At 51.0% G+C, this 24,501-nt stretch overlaps 12 protein-coding genes across 12 annotated transcripts; 7 read left to right on the forward strand and 5 right to left on the reverse strand.

Annotated features, from left to right (window-relative positions):
• Positions 1-26: 26 nt before the first annotated feature.
• Positions 27-1,144, reverse strand: BDW74DRAFT_141742 (telomere maintenance SDE2 family protein). The gene has a single exon (XM_073722604.1). It carries the CDS (start codon positions 1,029-1,031, stop codon positions 135-137), a length of 897 nt encoding a protein of 298 aa, XP_073589462.1. The 5' UTR covers positions 1,032-1,144; the 3' UTR covers positions 27-134.
• A 117-nt stretch (positions 1,145-1,261) lies between these two features.
• On the forward strand, positions 1,262-2,126 carry BDW74DRAFT_172209 (40S ribosomal protein eS10; the record flags this gene model as incomplete). Its single annotated transcript, XM_073727467.1, has 4 exons — positions 1,262-1,419; positions 1,478-1,527; positions 1,642-1,802; positions 1,875-2,126. 4 exons carry the CDS (start codon positions 1,262-1,264, stop codon positions 2,124-2,126), a joined length of 621 nt encoding a protein of 206 aa, XP_073589463.1.
• Positions 2,127-2,253: 127 nt separating this feature from the next.
• Positions 2,254-4,253, reverse strand: BDW74DRAFT_2051 (M20 family metallo-hydrolase). The gene is made up of 3 exons (XM_073732195.1): positions 3,726-4,253; positions 3,331-3,645; positions 2,254-3,282 (listed from the first exon to the last, which is right to left on the reverse strand). Exons 1-3 carry the CDS (start codon positions 3,974-3,976, stop codon positions 2,340-2,342), a joined length of 1,509 nt encoding a protein of 502 aa, XP_073589464.1. The 5' UTR covers positions 3,977-4,253; the 3' UTR covers positions 2,254-2,339.
• A 113-nt stretch (positions 4,254-4,366) lies between these two features.
• BDW74DRAFT_2066 (HIT family protein) lies at positions 4,367-5,559 on the forward strand. Its single transcript, XM_073732196.1, has 6 exons — positions 4,367-4,440; positions 4,519-4,601; positions 4,694-4,762; positions 4,969-5,061; positions 5,132-5,146; positions 5,198-5,559. The coding sequence occupies exons 1-6, from the start codon at positions 4,407-4,409 to the stop codon at positions 5,303-5,305; spliced, it is 402 nt and encodes a 133-aa protein (XP_073589465.1). The 5' UTR covers positions 4,367-4,406; the 3' UTR covers positions 5,306-5,559.
• Positions 5,560-5,600: 41 nt separating this feature from the next.
• On the reverse strand, positions 5,601-7,509 carry BDW74DRAFT_164561 (CRAL-TRIO domain-containing protein; the record flags this gene model as incomplete). Its single annotated transcript, XM_073726280.1, has 4 exons — positions 5,601-6,076; positions 6,131-6,230; positions 6,281-6,322; positions 6,373-7,509. The coding sequence occupies 4 exons, from the start codon at positions 7,507-7,509 to the stop codon at positions 5,601-5,603; spliced, it is 1,755 nt and encodes a 584-aa protein (XP_073589466.1).
• A 481-nt stretch (positions 7,510-7,990) lies between these two features.
• On the forward strand, positions 7,991-9,436 carry BDW74DRAFT_141754 (DASH complex subunit DAM1). Its single transcript, XM_073722605.1, has 4 exons — positions 7,991-8,570; positions 8,624-8,675; positions 8,725-8,776; positions 8,842-9,436. Exons 1-4 carry the CDS (start codon positions 8,256-8,258, stop codon positions 9,041-9,043), a joined length of 621 nt encoding a protein of 206 aa, XP_073589467.1. The 5' UTR covers positions 7,991-8,255; the 3' UTR covers positions 9,044-9,436.
• Positions 9,437-9,588: 152 nt separating this feature from the next.
• Positions 9,589-12,172, forward strand: BDW74DRAFT_141756 (putative ubiquitin C-terminal hydrolase Ubp8). Its single transcript, XM_073722606.1, has 8 exons — positions 9,589-9,632; positions 9,700-10,109; positions 10,167-10,376; positions 10,429-10,536; positions 10,586-10,914; positions 10,966-11,400; positions 11,454-11,657; positions 11,715-12,172. The coding sequence occupies exons 2-8, from the start codon at positions 10,040-10,042 to the stop codon at positions 11,826-11,828; spliced, it is 1,470 nt and encodes a 489-aa protein (XP_073589468.1). The 5' UTR covers positions 9,589-9,632; positions 9,700-10,039; the 3' UTR covers positions 11,829-12,172.
• Position 12,173: 1 nt separating this feature from the next.
• Positions 12,174-13,487, reverse strand: BDW74DRAFT_141760 (40S ribosomal protein uS14). The gene is made up of 5 exons (XM_073722607.1): positions 13,353-13,487; positions 13,259-13,282; positions 13,064-13,106; positions 12,935-12,991; positions 12,174-12,803 (listed from the first exon to the last, which is right to left on the reverse strand). The coding sequence occupies exons 1-5, from the start codon at positions 13,388-13,390 to the stop codon at positions 12,795-12,797; spliced, it is 171 nt and encodes a 56-aa protein (XP_073589469.1). The 5' UTR covers positions 13,391-13,487; the 3' UTR covers positions 12,174-12,794.
• A 449-nt stretch (positions 13,488-13,936) lies between these two features.
• BDW74DRAFT_172214 (HpcH/HpaI aldolase family protein) lies at positions 13,937-14,790 on the reverse strand (the record flags this gene model as incomplete). Its single annotated transcript, XM_073727468.1, has 2 exons — positions 13,937-14,421; positions 14,478-14,790. The coding sequence occupies 2 exons, from the start codon at positions 14,788-14,790 to the stop codon at positions 13,937-13,939; spliced, it is 798 nt and encodes a 265-aa protein (XP_073589470.1).
• Positions 14,791-15,897: 1,107 nt separating this feature from the next.
• Positions 15,898-18,761, forward strand: BDW74DRAFT_172215 (fungal specific transcription factor domain-containing protein; the record flags this gene model as incomplete). Its single annotated transcript, XM_073727469.1, has 9 exons — positions 15,898-15,986; positions 16,273-16,337; positions 16,405-16,599; positions 16,651-17,201; positions 17,261-17,385; positions 17,434-17,582; positions 17,647-17,825; positions 17,878-18,058; positions 18,115-18,761. The coding sequence occupies 9 exons, from the start codon at positions 15,898-15,900 to the stop codon at positions 18,759-18,761; spliced, it is 2,181 nt and encodes a 726-aa protein (XP_073589471.1).
• Positions 18,762-19,079: 318 nt separating this feature from the next.
• BDW74DRAFT_172216 (uncharacterized protein) lies at positions 19,080-19,961 on the forward strand (the record flags this gene model as incomplete). The annotated part of the gene is made up of 2 exons (XM_073727470.1): positions 19,080-19,846; positions 19,901-19,961. The coding sequence occupies 2 exons, from the start codon at positions 19,080-19,082 to the stop codon at positions 19,959-19,961; spliced, it is 828 nt and encodes a 275-aa protein (XP_073589472.1).
• Positions 19,962-20,761: 800 nt separating this feature from the next.
• Positions 20,762-21,842, forward strand: BDW74DRAFT_141768 (dienelactone hydrolase family protein). Its single transcript, XM_073722608.1, has 4 exons — positions 20,762-20,915; positions 20,983-21,311; positions 21,361-21,478; positions 21,540-21,842. Exons 1-4 carry the CDS (start codon positions 20,828-20,830, stop codon positions 21,740-21,742), a joined length of 738 nt encoding a protein of 245 aa, XP_073589473.1. The 5' UTR covers positions 20,762-20,827; the 3' UTR covers positions 21,743-21,842.
• The last annotated feature ends 2,659 nt before the right edge of the window (positions 21,843-24,501 follow it).

The raw sequence follows: 24,501 nt of genomic DNA on the forward strand, positions 1-24,501 counted from the left end.
AGATGTGTATCTTTACGGACTTAGGAGGATAAAGATAATGATATATTTAGAACTAAGGCTGAAGAGTTAGGTATACATTTGTGCTGGATCAAATAACATGAGCTAGACTCTGGTATCAAGAAAACTGCAATCGACTAGGCCTTTGCTTTGCCTTTCCCCTTTGAATCATCATTTGTAGCTTCCTCCTCTTCCGAATCACTCATGAATTCATCATCCTCGTCAAACCCAATGTACTTCCTCGGTGCAGCAGCCCGCGACGGTCCGGACTGCGCAGGCGCATCTTTCATCTCGGCTTCCTCCTCGCTGTCTTCAGATGCAGAAGCACTCTCCTGTCCACTCCCTTCGCTGGCACTCGTGCTCGACCCGCCTAGAATGGCGTCCTTCAAGTTATCAGTCCAGGTACCCTCCTTCATAGCTGCAAGAACCGCCTCTCTAGCTTTCTCGTTCATCTCGTCTTTATCCTCCATCCACTGACCATCGACCTTCTGCTTTCCACTTCCATTCTTGAGTTCCTCCTGGCGCCTTTCCGCGGCCTCAACGACTGCCTCCCATCTTTTTCGGCGCTCCTCTTTCTCCTTCTTATCCATCTCTGGCTTCACTGCGAAATATTCCGCAAGGGCCTTGGCCTCGTTAACCGTGCGCAGACGCCGACCATCGAGGTTACGGCTGGAGCCGTTGTCGTCGCCCTGGTTGCGCTTGCGTCGGCTTGACATGCGCCCACCGGCGGCACGAAGCTGAGAACCAAAACCACCTTTTCCACCGCACATAGGAACGCTAAGGCGGAGGGGGAGAAGGTTTGAGTCGCCATTTGGTGAAATGAGGTCGGAAACGGCGCGTAATGATGGGAGTAGTTGTTTGTTACTGGTTGTGGTGAGAACGAGCGACTGGAGCGGCACAGACCAAGGGATATAAGATGAGACCTTTTCGCAGAGGTCTGAAATAGTTGACGTCGCCGGGAGTGCAAATGAGACTGTTGAGGGGAGCGAAAGTCCTGGGAAGGACGAGAGAAGAACGTTTACTTGCGACGCCATTTTGATTCGTCGCGGAGGGTGAGTTGCCGTTCGTTTGTTGATATCGATAGACTGCGATGTTGACTTCCAGGTTGATGTACGAGCAGTTGTCGAAGTAAGGCGTTGATAAGGTGAGTTGATGTCTGGGACATTGTCTAGCCACATAAGTCGACGATAAGGCCCAGATCTCCCGGCTCCACCATGAAAGTCACATGGGCGTAGTCACATGACTAAGCCTATCTTATCGCGGGATGGAGAAGCGATTAGGGTCTAAGCCCTCGTACCACCAAAACGGGAATGACCGCACTTTTAACTCGGCAGCGTCGCTCCACTCCAACATCCAATTTCAACCACCTCTTCGCGCGTTGTCAGAGCGATTCCCCGAAGAGCAACAGGAACTCGCGACAATGTGAGTAAAAGTTCATGGAATGCGAATTGACTTGACCTATTTACTGACATGATGCCAGGCTTATCCCCAAGGAAGACCGCAAGAAGATCCACGAGTACCTCTTCCGCGGTATGTGAACCACTCCCTCGACGGCGCGACGAGACAAGACAAGACCTACGCTGGATTGGATTGGATCAATTGCGAAAGACACTGCGCAAGGATGATTACTGACTCCCGGCTTAGAGGGTGTGCTCGTGGCCAAGAAGGACTTCAACCTTCCCAAGCACGGCGACATTGACACCAAGAACCTCTACGTGATCAAGGCCCTCCAGTCGCTCAACTCCCGCGGCTACGTCAAGACCCAGTTCTCGTGGCAGTACTACTACTACACCCTCACTCCCGAGGTATGCTTTCGCCCTCATCCGCCTAGCTGCAATGCGATATTCCAGGAAAGCAAGAACTAACATCACACCCAGGGTCTTGACTACCTCCGCGAATGGCTTCACCTCCCCGCTGAGGTTGTCCCCGCCACCCACATCAAGCAGCAGCGTTCCCACGCTCCCCCCCGCGGCATGATGGGCGGTGAGGAGCGCGAGCGCCGTCCCCGTCCTCCTCGTGAGGGTGGCTACCGCCGCCGTGAGGAAGGCAAGGAGGGTGGTGCCCCTGGAGAGTTCGCTCCTAGCTTCCGTGGTGGATTCGGCCGTGGCCGTGGCGCTCCCCCTTCGTAAGGTGGTGTTGATGTCGCCTCCCGGTCTTCCGAGGGTCTTCATGAGTGTCGCTAGTGTGGTTTGAGTAGGCTTTGGCCAGAAATTACTGCACCTAGTGCGCTGGGTTAAAAAAGGATTGTCATATTTCCACTATGTCTGTTATGGAATAGCTAGATAATGACATGATCATGATTCAAAACTTGTCTTCCGTTCGTGTCGCAGCGTAGTAAGTGTTCATGATGAGATCCGCTTCCGGTCGTACCGGATCACGGCCTGCAGGATAACGGAGGTTCCCCTTGCACAGTCGTCGGCGGAGCAGAATTCCTCAGGGTGATGGCTCAGGCCGTCCTTGCACGGAACAAAGATCATGCTAGTCGGAACCCTCTTCGAAGTGAAAACACTGTCATGCCCAGCACCGCTCATGATAGTCCTCACAAGAGACTTAGGGTCCGCACCACCGGCATCAGCCGCAACCGCCTCCGCAGACTGCTGCACACAGTCAATGCAGTCCGGGTGGAAGTTGACAGCCGGGGAATCGAAATCCAACGTCCACTCCACGCGGCAAGGCTTGCCGATACCCTTCCCTTCCTCCGCGGCGATTTCGTCGAAGTCCTTGCGCAGCTGGGCCTCCACGACCTCAACGAGCTCGGTCTTGGGACCGCGCAGGTCGAGACTGAAGCTTACGGTGCCGGGGACGGTGTTGACACTGCCGGGTTTGGCCTCGATGATGCCGACGCTTGCTAGGCAGCCCTGGGAGGCGGCGACTTCGCGGGCGCGCACCATCATGCGCGCGAAGGCGTAGAGGGCGTCGGCGCGGTGCTCGAAGGCTGTGGTGCCCGTGTGGGTGTCTCGGCCGAAGATGTTGAGACGAAACCATCTGTATGCTTGGACGGCTGTGACGACGCCGACTTGTTGGCTTGCGGTGATCAGGTGAGGACCTTGTTCGATGTGCAGCTCAAAGTGAGCGGCCATGGGGCTCGCTTTGTATGAGCATGGCACGCTTCCGAGGTAGTCGATCTTCTCTAGTGCTGATTTCATGGACTCGGGGGCTGATGCTGCGGTTGGGAGAGAGGCAACAGTGGGGACTTCTTTTAGGGCATGTGCCTTCTCCAGGGCGATGCATTCGGCCCATACTCCAGAAGAGACCATACTGATAGGGAACCGGGCACCCTCCTCGCTACAGGCACGTTAGTATTGCTGGCAGTAGAGTTCTGGAAGGGCTTACTTAGTCCAGTTGACAACACCTACACCACCCTCGGTTTCCAGTCCCAGATCATTTAGGGTCTTGAGAGTCTCAATCCCCGATAGAACACCCAGGATTCCGTCATATCGGCCACCAGTAGGTTGCGTATCCAGGTGGCTTCCGATAAATGTTGCTGGCACATCAGTTCTGCGGCCAGGGCGGACCGCAAAGATGTTGCCCATCTCGTCGACTGTGACCTTGCATCCTAGAGCTTTTGTGGTCTCGATGAACCAGTCTCGCACTTGCTTGTCTTCCTGTGACAGCGCCAAACGCTGCATTCCTGTGTCTGTATCGCCACTGGTTGATCGTCAGTTTTTAAATGCTCTCATTGATGCCGCGAAGGCTGATGTACTATAGAGTTTGTTATGTACACTCACTCTCCCCAGCGGATTCCATAACCCCATTGGCATGTATGATGGAGGTCCTGCGCAAGGCGCTCTTTATTCGCTCTGAGGGCCGAGACTTGAGCCTCGGTCAGCTCTGTGGACAACATGGCGTAACTTGAAGAGACAGAAAATGCGCGTCGTAGGTGTGAAGATGGTGTTCGTGCGGAGATGACAGATGTATATCTGAATGCTGGCTTGAATGCGCCTACAACAGTTGCCCTCAATTGGAGAAAAGTAGCCATTTTTGTGAGACAATGGCGGGGTACTGCACTCTATATATAATGTCAGATACGAAGACGTCTCCAAGTATACTTGAGGAAACGATAAGATAGGGAGTTGTCGACTCCAAGTCTCCAACTATAGCACCTTCATATCAGACCCAAGGTGGGGTTGGATCAAGTATTGGGGTCGGCATTGGTGTCAAATCAAAGATAGGAGAAAGCAGATCTAAGCCATGATAAGAAAGTCCCCAAGGCTGTAAAATCTGGTTTTCCAAGTAACCACTCAAGCGACCTTCCCAGAGCAGTAGAGTGTAGAAGTATACTTGAGCGTGGCTGGTGGAGTGACTCCTCCCGGTCCGATACCGCCAACCCCGCATTTCTTTGAGATGACTTCAGTTCAACAGCTTCAGCTCTTGTACCAGGTTAAGCAAAAAAGCCCACAACTGCAACAATGGCCGCCTGTATCTTCTGCAGAATCATTAAGGGTAGGTCAATCGCGCGCGCTCTCCGCACCCATAACCCGCTCCTACAATGCTTGTAACCGCGATGCTAACTCCATAAAGGTGAAATCCCTTCCTTCAAGCTCTTCGAGAACGACAAGGTCTTCGCCTTCCTCGACATCCAGCCTCTCAGTCGCGGACATGCTGTAAGACCCCTAGCTCTCCCTGCTACCCCGTCATATATGAAATAATCCGGAAAGTGCAGAGCAAGAGAAGCTAACGACGTGAATCGCTATAGCTCGTAATCCCCAAGTTCCACGGCGCAAAGCTCACCGATATCCCCGACGACCACCTCACAGAGGTCCTGGTATGTGGCTATACAATCAGATCTGGGGAATGGAGAGAACCCAGCGAGACTCGCCTCTGTTAAGTATTGATATGCGGAACCGGGGACCTTGCGGGATACACTCCGCCTCCCGAGGCCCTTCCCCGCTCAATAATACATCTCAGATCCAGACCTATACCTTTCCAGCTTCATCTTTGAAGAGATTACTAACGAATGACCATGAATAGCCCGTTGCTAAGAAGATCGCCCAAGCAACCGGCGCAACCGACTTCAATGTCCTCCAGAACAACGGCCGCATTGCGCACCAGGTTGTTGATCACGTATGTCGCCCCTCCCTGACTTCTTATATCCGATAGTGGTTGTTTCAAATACTAACGGACTTCCGAACAGGTTCACTTCCACATGGTACGTTTACCAATAGTTCCGATAACCTAGCACCAACTCTAACTGTCACAGATCCCCAAGCCCAACGAGACGGAAGGTCTCGGAATCGGATGGCCTGCTCAGGAGTCTGACATGGACAAGCTCAAGGAATACTACGAGTCCATCAAGTCTAAGATCTGAAGTCGTTGATTGTACATTACTGTACATATGGCTGCGTATCCAGTAGGGACACGAGTCTATGTGCTCGTAGAGGTTCATTAGCTTGAGAGAATATGATCCGACTCGGCTTCCTCGTCTACCTCGATAACTCATGCATCATTAAGCAGAAGCAAATCTCGGATCCCGGGCCCAATGCTAGCAAGTATAGCGGTATATAAAAACAAAGACAACATGAGGGAACCCAGATAATACAACTCTATTAAAGACATTCAATGAAATGGAGCGTCGAATAGAGCAAAAATATGCCTTCAATAGCTTATTCGGCCTTTGCAGCCGTGCCGTTAGTAGCAGCCTCTTTGGGGTAGAACTCAATCTTGCCGTCACCCTGAATGATGTTCAATCGGTCGTAGAGGCTTGTGGCGCGCACGTAAGGGTCGAGTTGCCAGTACTGAGTCCGGAGTCGTTCGATGAGATCCTTCCTCTTTCCCGTGACCTCATTGGCGTTGTCTTTCTTCCTGCTAGCGAGAATCCAGGCGACGGTCGAATCTTGCAGCTCCTTAGCCAGCTCTTGACGTTGAGCAAGCAGTTCATCGCGCTTGCCGGTGTCCTTGAGCTTAGCATTCTCGCCCTCCTTGGGCTCAATATACTTGTATTCCCACTTCTCGTCGCCTTCGAGTTCGGTAATAATGCGTGACTTGGGAATAAATTCTTCCAAGTCTTGTTCTGTCTTGGTGAACTGGATCTTTGCAGCCACGACCGGGTCAAGCCATCCCTTGATAATGCTCCAAACGCCTATGAATATTGTTAGAAATGCATATTATACAAATCTCAAAGGGGCAGACTAACTGGAGAAAACCCACGGCGCCTTGTGGATAAGGACCACTCCAAGCGATTCGGGGTAGTTGGCCTCAAAACATTTGATCATAAACTTCACTGGGTGATAGTCCTACACAGCCGTCAGCAAAGAGCAAGTAAACAGTTAAGCGGGATATTCACCATGTTCGCAAGTGAGAAGTCGGTCATATCAAAGATAACGCACTGGTAGCTAGTTAGATACTATCCTGCTAGCCTGAGTCCATAAAACTTACAGCTGTTTCAACTGGAGGAGCCAACATCATCCGAGCCGATTCGATGGTATACACGGTAAAACGGTCCAGAGCCTCAACGTCTTGATCAGCGGCACGATGCAAGCGGACTCGAACATAACAAATCGGGCGGCCCATCTTGTCGACACCGTGGAGGAAACTCTTACCCAGGCGGAATTGCTTGATGAAATCTTCTCCCTTCTTCTTCTCCGCGGGGTCGCTGCTCTTCAACTGCTCCAGTGCAAGATGATCTCCGTTGACCATGACATCTTCGTCTACTTTCGCGTCTTGCAATCTCCAGCGAATGGTCGAAATCAGCATCATGAGCGCTTTCTTAACATCCCACTTCCGTGCTCGCAAGAAACGAAGTAGCAAACTGTCCGGGTTATCCTGTTTCACCATGCTCCAAAACGCAGTCCGTAGTTCCTCCGGTTTGATCTCGGCAAGAGCCTTCTGGAACTCCTTTGATGTCCCAAATTTGTCGTCTCCATCGGTAATGGCAAGCGATGCAAGACCAGAGGCAGCGTCATTCGCTGTTGCGGGCTCCTCCTTCTCCTGGGAGCCTCCTCCGAAGAAACCGAATCTCCGCTTCGCTGGCTGCTTCTTTTCTTGTACGGGACCCGGGGCGGGTTGTTCGGTTTCCTCGATACCATCAAGCGGGACACCGCACACCTTGAACAAGAGGACCCAGAACTCCTGGAGTTTGGCCTCTTGTTCCGAAGTGAGGTTGCCCACAGTTCCGGGCGCAGCTTCGGTAGGCATGGTCTTGAGTGTATCGATCACGCCGAGAAAGAGATCTTCTTGTGTTTGAGGTTCAAGGACGGTCGATTGAGAAACGGGAAGGGTTCCGGATGCACGGTATTTATCCTGTAGCCAAACTCCGCCAGAAACGAGAAGGATTGCTAGGGTGATCGTCCAGCCAGTCGAAGCCTTCCTCGGTGCTGGAAATGAAGATGACGGGGCGGTGGAGAATGACCCTCTCGGTAGGTAGAAGGGTGCCAAAAATGGGCTAAGACCAAGACGTGATGACGGCTTGAAAACCTGTACGCGTCGCGAAAAGGGTCCTAACAAAAAATGACGATATTGGATCGATTTGGCCGAGGAAGAGAAGGCACGGCGATGTAGTAGAGGAGCATGCATGTGCTCTTGCAGAGCGAATGGAAAGCGAAGCAGGTTTGAGCGTAAAACGATCGAGGACAGGGCGTTCGCGTGTAAGAAAGTCCGATATCAGCCACACCCCTGAAACGATTGGCTTGGAGGGGAATCTATGCGGGGGAATCGAGGCGATTCAAGGAGGCGGCGGAGCGGCGGGCGATCGAAAAGACGAGCGGTTGGAGTCGGGCTAACCAGGTTTGTCGTTTACCCTGGTGCCTGCGCCATAGAACCGAAGCCCTGAAAATGGGCAAGTTCCAAAAGGTCGAACATCTCAATTCAATTGGCTAAAATAGAAAAGACGAGCAATTCTCAAGACAGACATCGTCCGATTTTTAGAGGTTCCAATTAGTCTGCCGGGCTCGTGGCTCGAAGTTTACGGCTCACGAGGGCTTCTACTTTTAGTGCCCGAGCAGCGGGGATTTATCCGTCACCAACATCAACAAACTCCGTCCATGGTCCTTCGAGACTTTGAGCCTGGGCTTGGAGCTTGGTGCAATAATCATTTTACTCGATCCATTCCAATTTCAAGACTAATCGCTGAAGATTATCAATACTCTGTCGCTGTGACGGTTATCGATTGTTTGTTGTTCCCCACCTCTTAGTTTGTGTATCCGCCCCGAACGCCCCGAACGCCGCAACAGCCTCCAGCTCGCCGTCTTGCTTTTCTTCTATAATCTCCAGAACCTCATCGGAGCTCCTCCACCCTCCCCCAGCAAAGCTTAACGAATAATATGGATTCCGCTTCACGGTCGTCCTCGCGCTCTCGCGGGATATCGAGGCCCACGACCCCCCTTCGGCCAGGCTCTAGATCTTCCGTTCGCGAGGCGCATGGATATGACAGGAAAATCAGCAGAGTGCCGTATACACAGCCCGCTATCAATGCCCTTGAGCCACAGTTTGCGGATCTTGCCGATCGTATGGCTGAACTGGAGGCGAATTTTGATAAGCTGCAGTTAATGCATGAGAGCTTGACGCGCTTTAGCGAGAGCTTTGCTAGTTTCCTCTATGGATTGAATATGAATGCGTTCTGCGTAGACTTCCCAGAGGTATGCTTCTATTTGGTCTATCGCGCTTTACATGAACTGACTAGAAGTCATAGGCACCAATTGCCGAGTCCTTTCGCAGGGCGAAGCAAGCTGAGGCGCAAAGAGGTATTGTTTGGCCCCATGTCGCAAATTCTCTTGAGCTAACAGGCTGCAGCGGCTGAAGAGGAAGAATTGGCAAAACCCAGCGAAGCCGACATGACATTTATGTAAGTTTAAGGACTTCATTGCCTCCCATTCTTTCTGCGCATACATTAACACCAATTTCGCACAGGACTTCGGATACTACCTTCATCGAGCACCCCCCGAGCACGGTCTCCTCGAAACCTACATCAAAGGCAGGTACATCTCGAGGAAGAGGGCGAGGAACCAGCACCAGCACTAGTACTAGTACTCGCGGGCCGACGACTAGTCGTTACGCAACAAGGGGCCGAGGCCGTCCTAGTGCCTTGCCTCGAGGAAAGGGCATGCGGTGAACTTGAGCAATGAACGTGCGACTCAGACCAATCAACAATGAGAAAGTGTATGTGTTACAATCGTACACATGGGCGGGTGGTGCACCAATCTGGCCCGGATATAGATACAACACAGCGCTCTACTCCGTATGGGTCTCTGGCGAGGCGTGAAAAGCTGGTATGGGATTGTCCAAAATCGCAAAGCCTATGATGCCACGCGATTAGGACCGTACGGATGGTCTTCCGAGCCTATTGTTGCCGCAGATAGCCACCTGTTTGCATGAGGATGAATCATCTCCACCACAACGCATGCGCTGCATAGTGCATGCAACCATGTACAATGTTCTACAGGTAGAACTCGTGATTGAGGGGCAAGTCAGACAATCTAGAACAATGAAGACAATTAACGCAACATTTCTATAAACCTAAAAAGTAGAACAATGAATGAGACATGATTAGAATATAGTTCTTTGCCATCTCGGATCAAATGCAGGCCCGATCCCTTATCGGAGCCGCACTCGAGTTTGCGAAAAGTTCTTGAACCCATACACACCAGGTCTCCAGTTGTTCGACTATCCAGATCAGAGGGAAAAGGTTCCTTTTGTACTTGGTAAGTCTGAAATGATTTATTTGACATTCATTTGACAAAGGCTGAAAACTAACGCCGCTCCCCACAGTGTTCGGCATCGATCCGGCAGCGGCGGAGCCCCGAGACCGCGGACAACACCTTTATTCAGCCCCAGATTTGCTCAGTCGCTACTGTTTCGTACCCACTCCATTGAATGAATTACGATTAAGAGCTGGACTCTATATAACAGACGATGCTCTAATGCACGCGACACACTGAATTGCACCCTTTCTCCATGGCTTCTTTGTCCATCCGCCCTGTGAACCGAACAACCGATTCGACGACCTACAGCCGGGAGGGAAATTATATCTGATACCTTTCCCATTCTCTCCGCATACTGGGCGTACTTCTTCCGAGCCGTTATACGCGCAGTCTATCTGCTGAACCTCATGACTTCCACTTCCGCAATGGCGACCGTCGCCTCGGTTTCCCTCCTTTCGGAGGCCGAGTTTGGTTGCGGTATGGACACAATATGGACGCTTTTCTCCTGTTCCTCTGGACTGACACAAATCGAAGAACATCTAGCGTCTCAGCTTATGCACGACGGTCCCGCCAGTAACCAGTTCAAGACTTCCTTCATCAAGACCCACAATGCGCTTGGGCGTCGCGATGGTTCCAAGACGACTTCTAACCTTTTGAAACCGAGATACACTTGTTTGACTTGCTCCGAGCCATGTATGAATGGCGATCGCAAAGTCCACACAGAGAAGACTGGCCATCAGTTTTGTGAGTGAGCAGCAAGGCTATTGTGGGAATGCCGCTAATTAATGCCCTTCAGACATGGAGTCCAGAAGTCGTGCTTTGTTTTGCCAGAGCTGCGAAGACATGGTATACGATCATGGCTTAGAACGATGTAGATCCGCTACACCGGAGAGTACATTACAAGGTCCGCGTGACGCTCTGTTATTGCTAGTTTACTAGCTAATCTCCAGCAGTCGCGAAGAAACGGCGTTTCAGCGAGAGCTCTGCGGACGAACTCTACGTTAAGAGCAACGCGAATAGACGTCCGTGTGCAAAGCAAGGTGTTAGGGGCTTGTTCAACCTTGGGCAGACGTGCTATTTGAATGTCATTCTGCAGACATTGTTGCATGATCCGATCCTCAGTACTTATTTTCTCGGAAATGGTCACCAACCGCATGATTGTACTGTTACTGATTGTATTGGATGCGCCGTTGCTGAAGCGTTTGCCGACTTCAACAGCATTGACAAGTCAGAGGGCTTCGCTGCGCTCAACCTTCTTCTGGCCTCTTGGCGTGCAAGTCCAGTGGGTTCACTCTCCTGTCTAACATACTACGGTAAGCTGACTTTTGTGCAGACCTTAGCCGGATACCAACAACAAGACGCGCACGAATACTATCAGTTCCTGGTCGACAAGCTACATGCCAGCGCGGAGGGCAACCGGGACAACCATGAGAAAGGCTGCAGCTGTTTCTTCCACCGAACATTCTACGGCAAGCTTCGAAGCAGCGTGACCTGCGATCGTTGCGGCAATATCACGAAAACCGAAGATCCTATTGTTGACCTCAGTCTTGATGTGCAGGTTCAGGCAAAGAAGCGAGCAATGGGCGGCGGCTCCGGCTCCTCCTCCTCCGCAACGCCAACACTTAGCGGTTGCTTGGAGAGCTTTACTTCGCCAGAGAAGCTCATGGCTGGCGTGTATAACTGCAGCGGGTGCGGCAACACACCTCAGAAGGCAACAAAGCAGCTCCGAATCAAGAAACTGCCGGCAATTCTGTGCATGCAGCTCAAGGTAAGTTCGCCCTGATATTCAAGAATCACGAAAGCATGGTCTAAGTAGAGCAGCGCTTTGAACACACATTTGCCGTCTCAGAAAAGGTCGAAGGTCGTATCGACTTCCCTTTATCAATCAACATGCTCCCGTATACTACGAACCCGAATACAACTGTCGACAAATCCCGTTACACATATGACCTCTCATCTGCCGTTGTCCACAAGGGCAAACTAGAAGCAGGCCATTACTACGTCTACTGCCGTCAAGGCGATGAGGTTCGTATACTCACTTTCATAACTCCAAATCTCAGTATCTAACATCACCATGAGCAGTGGATGCTCTTCAACGACGACCAGGTCACCACCGTAACAGAGGCAGAAGTCCTTGGCGTCGACGCATACCTATTATTCTACAACCTCCGCTGCCTAGCAAATGCTGTGTCATAACACAGCTCAATATAGCCCGACCAGCATTATCCTCAATCGCTATAGAAAGCCATTGTTGTCATGTTTGTTACGTTCGCATATCCCTGTTTAGCGTCTTGGAGGCGAGTTTGTCGTCATTCGGTGTTATGGGTTAAGGTGTACATTCACGTCTTTTATTCCAGTTCACTTCGTGCTTTTGTTGCGTCGTATCTGCGTGGCTTAGTTGTGTAGAGGTTGCGAGCGAGTTGTAGTAGATAGATTAGATGTGATACCTAGTGCTATGTGATGGATGCTTTACGGAGTATTCGGTTCTAAGCCGGGCGAGAGACTGTTTCGAGGAATGTGTTCAAGGTTGCGGTTCAATTCAGTTAATTTCTTTGTGGAATCCAGTGCTAAACTGCCTAGGGTAAGCCTGACTCGCCCCGTTTGAAGGCCGTCATCTACCGTGAAACACCAAATCTACAAATCCAGGCCTATTATTATGCCCCCTGGACCAAGCCCTGTAGCTGGTTGATGCTTCCTGGAGGAAAGGGAAAAGCCAATTCTCAATCCGTTCGACTCCTTGTCTTGATCGTCTTGAGTTTACTCCACTGAAATAAGTCCGACTGGAGAAAGCGAAACACCCATGAATTGAGAAATTGATATTGTCTGTCAACACCGACGACGTGCAAACGTTCGCCGAGCAAGGCTCAGTTCGTCATTAAAAAAGAAAAGTCGTGCGATCCTTTTTCTATCCATTTTTATTCCGGGCCCAACCATTGTCGGTTCAATATCACGTGCTCTTGATCATTTATAAATCCAGCCCAGTTCGCCTCACGCCCGTCGGAATCGTAGATATTCAGGCAAATCGGGTACGTGATTAGAATCGAATCGTAATCGGCTTCCTTCGAACAGTGTAGTAGATATACTGGCGGGCTGAGATGGTGCCGGTAGCGGTACCGAGCAAGGATACGGAATCGTCATGGCGGGAGAACATTGGCGATTGATTTATCGGTACTGAAAGCAAGCTTTCGTCAGCAGCGGTTCGTTTGTCGTAGACCCCAATGCGTCGTTTCAAGTCGTCCACCACCTTCATTCCTCGAAGCCCAAATCCAACTGGGCAAAACAAAAGGGCAAGGGAAACCAACCTTGAAGAAACCAATGTCGGAGGCCTTCTCACGGAAGCACTGACGGCAGATGTCCATCTAAATCAAGATCCCAATCAGTCACCAAATCCCAGCGCAACGTATGTCGAGTTCCGGGGAAGATATCCTTACACCGTACTTGCGGATCAGACCGGCGCGGTGAGAGCAGACACGGCTATTCGAAAGATCCGAGTTAGAAACCATTGATGTCCAATTTGTCCGTTGCGAATCCGAATTCGAGTTCCATTTCCAAATTCTCTCCTCTTCAATGTCCGATCCTTTTCGCATATTCGTCCAGGGTAGATATGGAAGGAAGGCTAAACACACCATTGACGGGAACCCTTGCCGTAACTATCGCGCGATATTCATTAGCCTCCTATCAACCTCCCAAATTCAACCGCAGCGGAAAAGGTATACATACGTGCGGGGACGGCTGTACCAGACGGACTCGTGAGTCATCTTGAATAATCGGCGAGTATGAAAACGTCGGGGAAACGGTGTTGACGGGAGGGTGGTCGGTGGGCTTGCTGTCGGCGCTGGCGTTGGGGACGGAAATCGAAACGAAAAGGTGCAGGTTTAGGGTTGGAATTTGGCGTTGTGGGTTGCTGACTCAGGCTCGGTCCTCCGACCGGGGCTTGGCGCGTCTTTCTCGCTTCGGAGACGCTAAGCTGGTTTGGGCTGCTGGTGTCATGTGACGGACCGGGGTCCCCAGATCTACTCTCAACAAATCTTATCATCTCTAGAGTACAACTTTGGTAAATAGAAGTTCCATTCATAGATCTGTGGCTCAATGTAAACCCTGAGGACCTTCATATTCTGCGTTCAGTATCAACTGTTATTCTTCTCAGTACCCTTTTCATTATCATTTTGTGAAAGATTTATGGCGTGAGGTTTATTCCCAGCAGACTGAGGGTCGCTTGATAAGACTACAACTACCTCTTGAACATCAGGTCTTGGGTTATGACACGAACAAAGTCTTACCGCTTTGGACTTGATTGCCTGCCACTAATGGACAGGCGGCAGAGCTTTGACGGCTTCAGCGCTTCCTATTGACATCAAGGAAGAATCTTGCTGAACCAGCATGAACCTCGCCCCTAATCCATTGATTATCCAGTTCTGGAGCTCCGAATTGCCATAGACGCCAGCTACACCGAAGATCTTCCCGTGTGTGTGACAAGCTTGGCTAATTTTCTCAAGCGAAGATTGGTATTCTGGTCTGTCAAATTTGCCGCCAATTCCAAGGTCAATCGTGAGGTCCATTGACCCGACCAAAACAACATCAATCCCTTCAACGGCGGCAATCTCATATGCGTTCTCCACAGCGTCTTTGCTTTCGATCATAGCGAAAACAGTAGAACCGGACTTGTTACAAAACGCGATGGTTTGATCGACTGCCATTCCTCGCATGCCAAAAATAGGCATTTGGCCGGTCATCGACCTACAGCCTAGATGGGGGTACTTGCATATACTCACAGCAGCCTTCGCATCGGCTAGTAAAGGTGGTCAGTACGATCGACTCGAGCAGGAACGCCCTTCAAGACCATACCTGCATTGTGAATATGCGGGAATATGATACCCATCGCCCCGCCGTCGAGGACTCTCTGCACATAACCGTTACCACACTGGTGTGGCACCCGCACGAACGGTGTGATGCCGCATAAGTGGCCAACATTGCAGAGGTTACTGGCCTCGGCCAAGGTGAGCCACGCATGTTCAAGATCAATAAAGAGCGAGTCGAAGCCAGCGTTGCGTGCGATTTGGACTACTTGCGCGTTGGGCGATATTTTGATACCGAACGATTTGCAGAGCTGGCCCGAAGCAACGCATGCCTCGAGATTATTTGAGTAGAAAGACGCCATAACAGAAAGGGGCAGCAAACGCCAAGGGGAGTGATGCGTTTCTCTTTCATGACTGCTGATGGTGAAGACAAGGTCTCTTAACATGGATTTGTTGGAGAAAACGACTTCGGGCGAGTACTCCGAAGCACGTCAACGTCCCTGACCCCGTACACTTTCCCCAGGGCGCAAAAAGGAACTGTAACATTCATGTTGAACATGGTTCCCTTTGCCGCAGTGAACTGTCTAAATGCTTATGGACAGTATAGTACAAAACCGATTCGTGCCACGGTATTGTGTCTGCAGGCTTAAAGACAAACTGAATCTTATGGCTTCCGGAATTTCATCATCGCTGACATTGTACATCATTCTCACCAGCCGCTAGTATAAAACATCCCGTGGAGCGGCCCGAAGCTTCACAGTTAGAGCGACCGCTGGCCTCGAGCTTTACTCCATCGCTCCGGAGTAGTTTCATCTTGGCGCGGCTGCTCTGCATGGCATGACAACATGTGCAGGCATGCTAATCCCAGAGCATCCAGTGCAACTGCTTGAGTATGACTTTCTAAGATCCGATCGAATCTATCTCTTGACAAAGGCAGAGGGAGTCACTGATTTGGTACCTGCACTGGAGCAGACGACGCCCTTGCCCAGGCACCATTATCAAGACGGGTGGCTTCTTCTTAACGTCTTGATGGCATGTTAGGAACCCCGAGCTCTATAGGCACCTTCCACTGCAGGACTCTTTCGTCTAAACATGGCCTGCTGACGATAGATATTGACGAATCGCACCTCGCTACTTTCGTTGTTTCATGTCATTTTCGGAGGAGAAGATTGTAGTTTGCGGGGTTGACTATCTACTCCAATTCTCCACAATCACAGGCAAGCCAGGCCGAGATTAAGCTCTGTTATCTTATCCCCTTGTCCAATCCACTAAAATGGAGTGGCTGCTTGGTTATCTCTCAGCTTCGCTTATCACTCTCGGATGTCCCTTCCGACCCTCTGATTGAACTCGTTCAGAGGCACCGCAGTCACCGTTTTCCTGGATCATCGTGGGGAAAAGCTCACATGAAAGCGGCTTTACTCTTTTGGTCTTGCATTGAACTATCAATATACTGTTGAAGTGATAAGAAAATGCCCCGGGGTCATGCTCGTCATCAAGGCTCGTCTCGGCAAACAACTCCGACTCGCAGTCGGAGGGATATTCCCAAAGTCCTTGCGGCGTAAGTTACAATATGGTCTATTCACTCTCTGCTTCACTTGGTTTGTGGATATATCCATAGCTCGTGGTTCTCTGAGCTTTAGGGTGATATAAAACTAGCGTCACTAACGCGGTCCAGCTGCTCAACCTGCCGACAAAGGAAAGTCAAATGCTCGGGAAATAATCCTTGCTCTTATTGCTTGAAGCGAGGCATAGACTGCACATTCTCTGAGCATGGTAGAAGGAGAGCGTATTCAGTAGCGTATGCTTAAGTCGGCCCTGTCTGAAAAGCGTCTAACCTGCGATAGGAGGATCGAATACCTGGAAGCTCGTTTGGCTAGATATGAGGATACGACTCGAGCCATAAGCCCTGGTAAGCGGTTTTAGTGCTCCCTTCATAAACTATCCAAGTCTCTGACGCGTATGCTATTGTAACGCAGCACCTCAAGCAGAAGAGACGCTCCCCGAAGCCTCACTGGTGGTAACACCTGCTCCCACGCGAATTCAACGGACCTCCGTACATGCGGATAATAGCGCTTTCCTCGTAGACTCTCTGGGGTTTTCATCGAGGGCCTCGCGCCAAGATTTGGCTACAGACACAAATCCAGAATCATTCGAACTGTCACCGGGCTCAGGTAGTCTTCTTTCTGTCCTCGTGCAAAGAGTGTTTGCTGACACAATTGCAGCAATTGCCGCTGACTCGTCACTCAGCTCCAGTTACACATTCGGCTCTCGAGTGCAAAGCCTGCTGGATGGACCTAGATTAGGCCAGCGTCAGGAGAGTGCACCAGATCCTGCTAACCACCTACTACAACCACAGCCACGAAACATACATGTTTTTGACGTGCCTTCGCTCCCAGATGAGCGGGAGGCTTTTAGGCTTCTCGAAACGCACGTGTTCTATATTGGCCATACGCAGAACTACATTGATGCGCGTGAAATTTCGGATAAGATCGGGCTCCTTTACGCTAATAAACACGATCCTACACATACCGAGAGCCTGTGGACATTGGAGATTCTCCTCATCTTTGCGGTAGCCAGGCTTCTCACCGGCGACTTTGGGGGTGACGCGTATAGAACAGATAGCTTCCCAGGCTATTCATTGTTTGAATTCGTTTGGGAGCGTTTACCTCCGCTGAGCCAGCTCTACAGTGTTGGACGGGTAGGAATCGAGGTACTGGCTCAAGTGGCTGTATACCTACAAAACATATATCGCAAAGAAGAAGCATACATCCATGTTTGTATCCGACCATTCTGGCTCAAGCCAAATACCTCTCCTAACTGACAACTTTTCAGATCAGCACAGCCCTGCGATTGGCAGTCTCTCACGGATACCACCGACAGTCATCCACCGCACGTTTCTTGCAATCGGAAGCGACGCATATCAATCGGCTATGGTGGTCAATCTACCATCAGGAAAGGTACAACGGGATATCCTTCACCTCATGTATTGTTAGTAACTGTTACAGACGTTTATCTGCAGCAACTGGAAGCCCACCCGGCATCAGCGATTCGCTTATAGAGCAACCGCTACCCACAGACTCCATTGGATTCACACCGGCGGCTCCGTTGCGGACAAGCATCAAACTAGCCCGAGTTTATGGCCAAGTAATGACCGGTATGTCGGTGGCTAGGGGCTATGCTATTTGTGTGGACCGGGAGCTAACATCTACTTTACGTAGTGCTGTACGGCTCCGCCCCTCAAGCTGAAGACACTTTCATCACAAACGTCCAAAGTATTATCCGAAATCTATACAATATATCCGATGAGATACCTATGGAACTAGCAACGGGTATGCCGAGACTTGGAAACGATCTCTCCCTGAGGACTTCAGCTGCCCTTCACTTAATGTTCTATCAGGTAATATCGAACCATATCTCGGGTCAAGAACTCATCTAACCTTCTTTACTAGGCACTCTTATTGACAATTCGCCCGGTCATGCTGCATATTGCTCAACTGATTCTTAGCGGCAATCCACCACAGCCTGGGTTGCTTTTTGGCTCGCCTTTAGGGAAGCTCTGCAGAACGTGCACCGAAGCAGCAAGAAGACTACTGAAGATCTTGACAACGCTACGTCAGAATAAATGCTTAGGTTAGTGGTGTCATTCATCTTAGAAAGAACAGCTCAGCTGATGCAACTCGTGTCAGCGCTATTCGGCTTCTTTGACTTTGACGGGATCTTCTCAGTGACCTTCATCATGATCCTTACGGCAATCTTAGACTCGAGCTGCAAAAGTGACCAGAGAATCCAGCCGTCTCCTGGTTTAGGCGAAGCGTTAGACCTAATACAGTACGTGGCAAACCACGAGAATGAATTTGCGGCGCAGTGGCTGCATGAAATTCAGAGGACCTGGGCTCAGCTGTGCAGCCGTCTCGACATGCCAGAATCATACAGAGCCCTAACGCGAAAAGTTATCCCCGAGACCTCTGAACGAAATGGAGACGCTTCGCGAGCTGAAGATTCAGCAAACGTATCTGGTCAAATGCGATCCATGCATCAGGACGACACAGGCACAAGACAATATTCAGGAGTGGATATCCCGAACGGAAATTTCGAGATGGCTGCGCCAGAACCACAATCCATCCTCGCTGACTTGGATATATGGGATGATATCAATCATCTTTGGGCCCCACTTCCTGAGAACTACGAGACTTTCCAAAATGACGAGAGCGCAACGATTTCCCAAAGCATATATCAGAATATCTATGGAAATCCGCGCTGGACGTTTACAGGTGAGGATATGGGAGATTTTGCCGAGCTTGGGCGCCATTTCGTGAGCGACCACCCTTCATAATGGGCCTGGCATTATCTTCTCAACCGTTTTTCGACTTCTATATAGCAAAAGGAACGTTGCAGGACTGGGCGAAAGATTACTCCTATCAAAACTCCTTGTTTTTGAAGCAATTTTGCCATACTCTCGGTAAGCATAAATTCGGACGGCAGCTTCGAAGCTGCTGCATTGGTGTCTCCAATATAAATTGATAAGGATTATCGGATGTCAGCGCCGGCATATACCTTTTTTACAAAGCCACTGGATATCTAAAGCTTATGATTCATGAGTGGAGTATCGGCTGATGAGGGTATTGACTTGAGAACCAGGCGGCATCAGAAAATGGACTTGAAAGCTGAGGCAAGTCGAACAGGGGCTGAGGCACGCCTTCGTGCTCGACGCGGGGAAATCAGCGGTTCCAACACTGGGGTCGCCAGCAGTGTGTACTGCAATCTCGCTGTGGTTCCTCAACAGTTCGCAGCGGACTTCAGACGACTGTGCCTCCGCAACCCAGTCTCTCTTCCCTTGCTGGAGCAAACGGAACCCGGATCACGCACCAGCAAGCTAGCCTCTGACAGTGAGATTAGCACCGATATTCCACGGTACAACGTTTACCGAGATGGCAAACTATACAAGGAAGGCATATCAACTATCACTACCGAATGGAGTGATCAACACGTCGGCTTCCTCATCGGCTGCTCCTTTACGCTCGAGACCGCGCTGGCCGCAGCTGGTCCAGAGCCCCGAAACATGGTCGAAGGCAAGGCACCTCCCGTTTACATCACATCCGTCCAGCTTAGCCCTAGTGGTGCCTTCACTGGGGCACATATGGCCGTCACTATGCGCTGGTATCGGCCCGAGGATCTGGCGCAGGTGCGAAGTATAACATCACGCTTCAGCAAGCAGCATGGAGAGCCGGTTGCCTGGGGCTGGGAGGGCGCCGAATACCTGGGGGTAGCGCATCGGATCAAGGCGAGGGCCGTCGACTTTGGCGAGTGGAGCGAGCCTCAGGACGGCGAGATCCCTGTATTCTGGGGTTGCGGAGTCACCGGCGAGGTTGCTCTTCGTGCTGTTGAGCTGTCCGGCGCTATCATGAGCCATTATCCGGGGTAAGCCTCTGTCAAGCTCACCGTGATATTTGTTGCTGATGCACTACGTTGTAGAGCGATGTTTGTCACCGACGTGACAGCAGAGGAAGTGGAAAATGATGGTTCAATCCCATAACCTACCGAGTGTCTCAGGCTGCCGAGTAATCTCCGATTTTCTGGTACAGCATCACAAAGAGTGGATGTTTTGAGTCGGTGAGGCGACGGCCATGCTTTGATCCACATTGTCAACAGGATCTTCAGGCCTTGTTAAGGCAGGCAGCCTTGGGTACCGTAAGGGTGCCGGCGATCCGTGGCTCGTATTCACAACACAAGCTTTTTCCTCCCATCTGGCAATGCTTGTTTATAGAGTCTGCAATAATGCAATGCAATTATCCCTTTAGCATTAAAAGGCCTTGTAACTCCTAGATCTATACTCCGTACTTCCCGCGGCCTTCGGGCGAGATCCGGTCCGCTCAGTCGGAGTGTCAGGACTTAGGTTAAGTAGTAAGTAGTAGAATGGATTGGCATTCATCAGCTTGAGATTGGTCAAAATGAAACCCTTGATGGATAGAATGTAAACTCTGATACAGAGGCCATTGATCTCCGCTATCGGCTGCCGCAACGGTCGACGGCACGTCGGCCTCTTACCCGGTACTCGACGGTAAGTAGGACAACTGCATACAACGAACAGATTCCTGCACTGTGACCAATTGCGAACCGCACAGTTCCAATTGAAACTCCGTCGGCAGTCAGAACCATAGAAGGTTGTCTGTCTTGAGCCTCTTTGCTATAGGCGCAGCACCAGTAGTAGGTAGGGTTGCACTTACGTAGACGGCCCAAGGAAGTGGACAAGGAGGGGCAAAAGTGGGGATTGACTTTGCTGCAGAAAGCAGAGGCGGCAAATACTAATATCCTCCCCATCCCCCCTCGGCTCCCCTCACCCTCTCTATCCTGTCCTTATTTTTCTTACTATACATCTACATCTCCTCTCACTCACACAAAATGGCCTCTAACCCCCCTGGAGCTTGCTGCGCCTCCGGCTTCAAGCACGAAGGCAACCCCGTCGGCGAGATCAAGAACATCAACGGCAGTTCGTGCCCCTCACTGAACCCGCGCCAATTCCAGATGAACTATTTCTAACATCTATCTACCTCCAGCCGAGACCTACATCGTCTACCCCAAGGACAACAAGACCCCCGAGAAGGCCGTCATCATCCTGTCCGACATCTTCGGCGTCTACGTCAACGCCCAGCTCCTCGCCGACGAATACGCCGAGAATGGATACCTCGCTGTCCTCCCCGACCTCTTCCGCGGAGACCCCATCAAGCTGAGCGACATGGAGTCCGGCAAGGCCGACCTCCCCGCTTGGCTCCCTAACCACCAGACCCCTGCCGTTGACCCCATCGTCGAGGCTACCATCAAGCACGTCCGCGGTGAGCTCGGCGTCAAGCGCGTCGCTGCTGTCGGTTACTGCTTCGGTGGAAAGGTAGCGTTCACCACTCTTTGTAAAGGAACAATAAACTGACAATCGATAGTACGTCTGCCGCTTCCTGAAGCCCGGCAAGATCGACGTCGGTTACACCGCTCACCCTTCGTTCGTCACCGAGGAGGAGCTCGCTGCCATTGCTGGCCCTCTCTCCATCTGTGCTTCTGGTACGCTTCCTTCTCTACCCTCTTCTCCGCGATTGGCGACATTCTAACAAGAACACTGTAGAAATCGACCAGATCTTCACCACCGAGCTCCGCCACAAGTCCGAGGAGATCCTCATCAAGACCGGCCAGAACTGGCAGATCAACCTGTACAGCGGCGTCACCCACGGTTTCGCCGTCCGCGCGGACCTCAGCAACAAGCACCACAAGTTCGCCAAGGAGCAGGCGTTCGTCCAGGCCGTCAACTGGTTCAAGCAGTACCTGTAGATTATTGACTCTCGGGACAGGAGGCTGTTTGTATATGCTGTTGACTTAGTATATAGATATGGATATGAGGAAATGAATGAATATATATCAATCTATTTAACTTGGAGTTTGAAGACATGGCTGCTCTTTCGTTCTACTATCAGGTACTAGTATAGAGCTGTATACTCTGGTCTCGTATCTAGCCCTACACAGTGGAGCAGTCAAACAAAAAAGTATACATCTACCTATCACATCACGCCCAGCCCTGCAACAGGTAAGCCTCAAGCAGTCTTCCGTTCTGAATGCATTATGCAGACGTAGGTATCAGGGTTCCTCCCCAGCTCGCTCCACTGACATCATGGGCCACGGTGTCGGTACCTAAATAGAGCCGCATACATACACCGGGGCACAGTGGAGTCTACTAGGGTGCTAGCTGTAGCTACTGCTACTAGTTGGTGTTGATCACTGGTCAGAGGAAGCCAAGCTCATGCTAGAGATCCTGGGGGTGGCGATATGTGCGCTTTGTTGGGTCTAGACTCGAGACCATATGTATCGTTTTGACTTAGAGTTGTTTGCAAGCGGGTATGAGATGATGGTCTTCATGGCTTGAATATACTGTTGCCACTCCGATGGCAGTGGACCTGCTCCTGCTGTGGTAACGTGTAATCGGTGATCGGGAGAACAAATCAAGGCAGTGGCCTGATACCTAACAGCTGATATATATTCGTGCTCATATCGATGCCTAAAGCCGGGAGGGCTTCCACGCTACGCTCTAGAATAGATACTATGGGGCTGATATAGGGCTATGCTAATAGGTCCTGGTACTAAAAGGCAAGCTTTGCTCTATGAGCCCGTCGCTTGAACGAAAATGTTCGGCCGAGGGATCGTACTTCATGAACTGAAACATTCAGCCGAGATGAATGTCTCATGACCTTGCTAGGCTAGGTGGTGGGTTAGACTCAGATTCATATGGTACTGGTTAGTATTACCTAAAAAGGGCTCGTCCTTGTCTCTTCCTTGCTGGCAAATATATGTCACAATGATTGGCAGCGAGGATGTCGCGGGAGTGCAGTCCATAGTCTAGACCACGATGACCTTGACTGGGGACTCGATCGCTTGTTAGTGATTAACCTTTTAGACGCTAGACAGTGGGCACAACCCTGATTCCACCTGGTCCTGGGCACAGCGTAATCTACTCCGGAGTAGATTGCATGGCATGATGTGTGATCGAAAGGCAAAACTTGGTCAGAGTGTTGGTAGTTGGTCAAGATATATCCCGATCCTGCTTGCAAAAGGCACTGTTAGTACACCTCGGAGAGAATAAATCTCAAACAGCAATCCGATCATCTGATCAGGTGTCCGGAGGAAGATCAAGGGTTGATGTCCAAGTAACCTCTTTGCGTATATTAGGCTAGCCCAGTAGCCTACTGCCAAGGCCACATCGGGCATCCGAGAATCCGATATTCCGAGTATCCGGTGCGAAGCTCGGACTCTTCACGCCAGGAATCGCCAGACTTGGCATGGAATATCATGGACTTATGGATCCATCTTTCCATGTTGATTGCGGGATCTCCCGCCAAAATTTTCGCAGGTTCACGGACCACATGAAAAAGATGGCCTGCTTTTGATTCGACGACTCAGTTTCCGGAGGGTACTTTTCGGGATGCGTGCAGCATTGCCATTATTAAGCAGCAGTGACTTTGCAAGGATTCAAGGCCTAAGGACCTTATCCGGGTTCTGCTCAGTGCCGGACTTCCGAGCCTAATTTGCTGTAGTATATGCCACTGGAGTATAGCATAACAATCAACGGCACAAGCTGCCAGACATGCACAGTTGCCCATTGCCCACTGCCCACTGCCCACTGCCCGCTGCCAGCGATCTGCGCTCTGCGCTCTGCAGCCTCGCTGCACACCATCTGACAAGGATGATGATGCCTAATAATTCCGGGGCTTGCGAGGCTTGGAGGCTGCGAGGACATCCAAGGCTGACTTTGATGGAAAGTCTCCGACGGATCGAGGAAAACAATGATGGGCGGACCGGATCCACCGGGGTCCAAGTGACCTTGAAAAAAGAGGCTGGAGTTGTGAACTCGCGATTATCAATCACCATGAGCCATCACCAAGTTAGTTCCAATCAGCTGAATCAGAGCTATGTTGGCGCTTACGGCTGCCGGCGTGTGATCGTAAGATGCGGGGACTGAGCATCATTATGCAGCAAAAGTGCAGTGCATTGTTAGTGTTCGCGTAAGTGTACCTACCGTATAGCAGCGGAGGATGAGTATAAGAATGGCTCCGTCAGCCGAAGCAGAGTCGATGAGTCATGCCACCCGCGACGGGCTGTAAGCACACCAATGGCAGGTCGCATCATTATTAGAGCATGCTTGAATCCAGGGAACCTGGTCAGACTCAAGGTCATGGGCTCATGGCCGGGTGCGTGGTGATAAGCGTGGTTCTGCGGAAGGCCCGGATGCGACCAACTGCCAAGCCAAGGATCTTCGGTCGGGTTGTCAGATGAGAACAAACTGGCCGAATGCTGGTGCCTGGGATAGTTACACAGTTTCTCCTAGATCTCCGGAGTATCGCTTCTCAGAGTCGCGCAGCATGGCCTGGTTAAGAAAGCCTCTTCTGCTGTAACTTGATCCCTGAGAGTTTAACTCTCCGCTGCCCTCATAGTTCTCGGCTGGATCCACAACAGCCCTATGGGTATCCGACGGAGTATACATCAGTGTACCGTCAATCATCGCACATCCATACGCTTACGCTTACGCCGCGCGCAAGTGC

This window comes from Aspergillus multicolor, assembly GCF_047715735.1.
Source record: "Aspergillus multicolor strain CBS 133.54 unplaced genomic scaffold BDW74scaffold_1, whole genome shotgun sequence".
In the NCBI taxonomy this organism is placed as follows: domain Eukaryota; kingdom Fungi; phylum Ascomycota; class Eurotiomycetes; order Eurotiales; family Aspergillaceae; genus Aspergillus; species Aspergillus multicolor.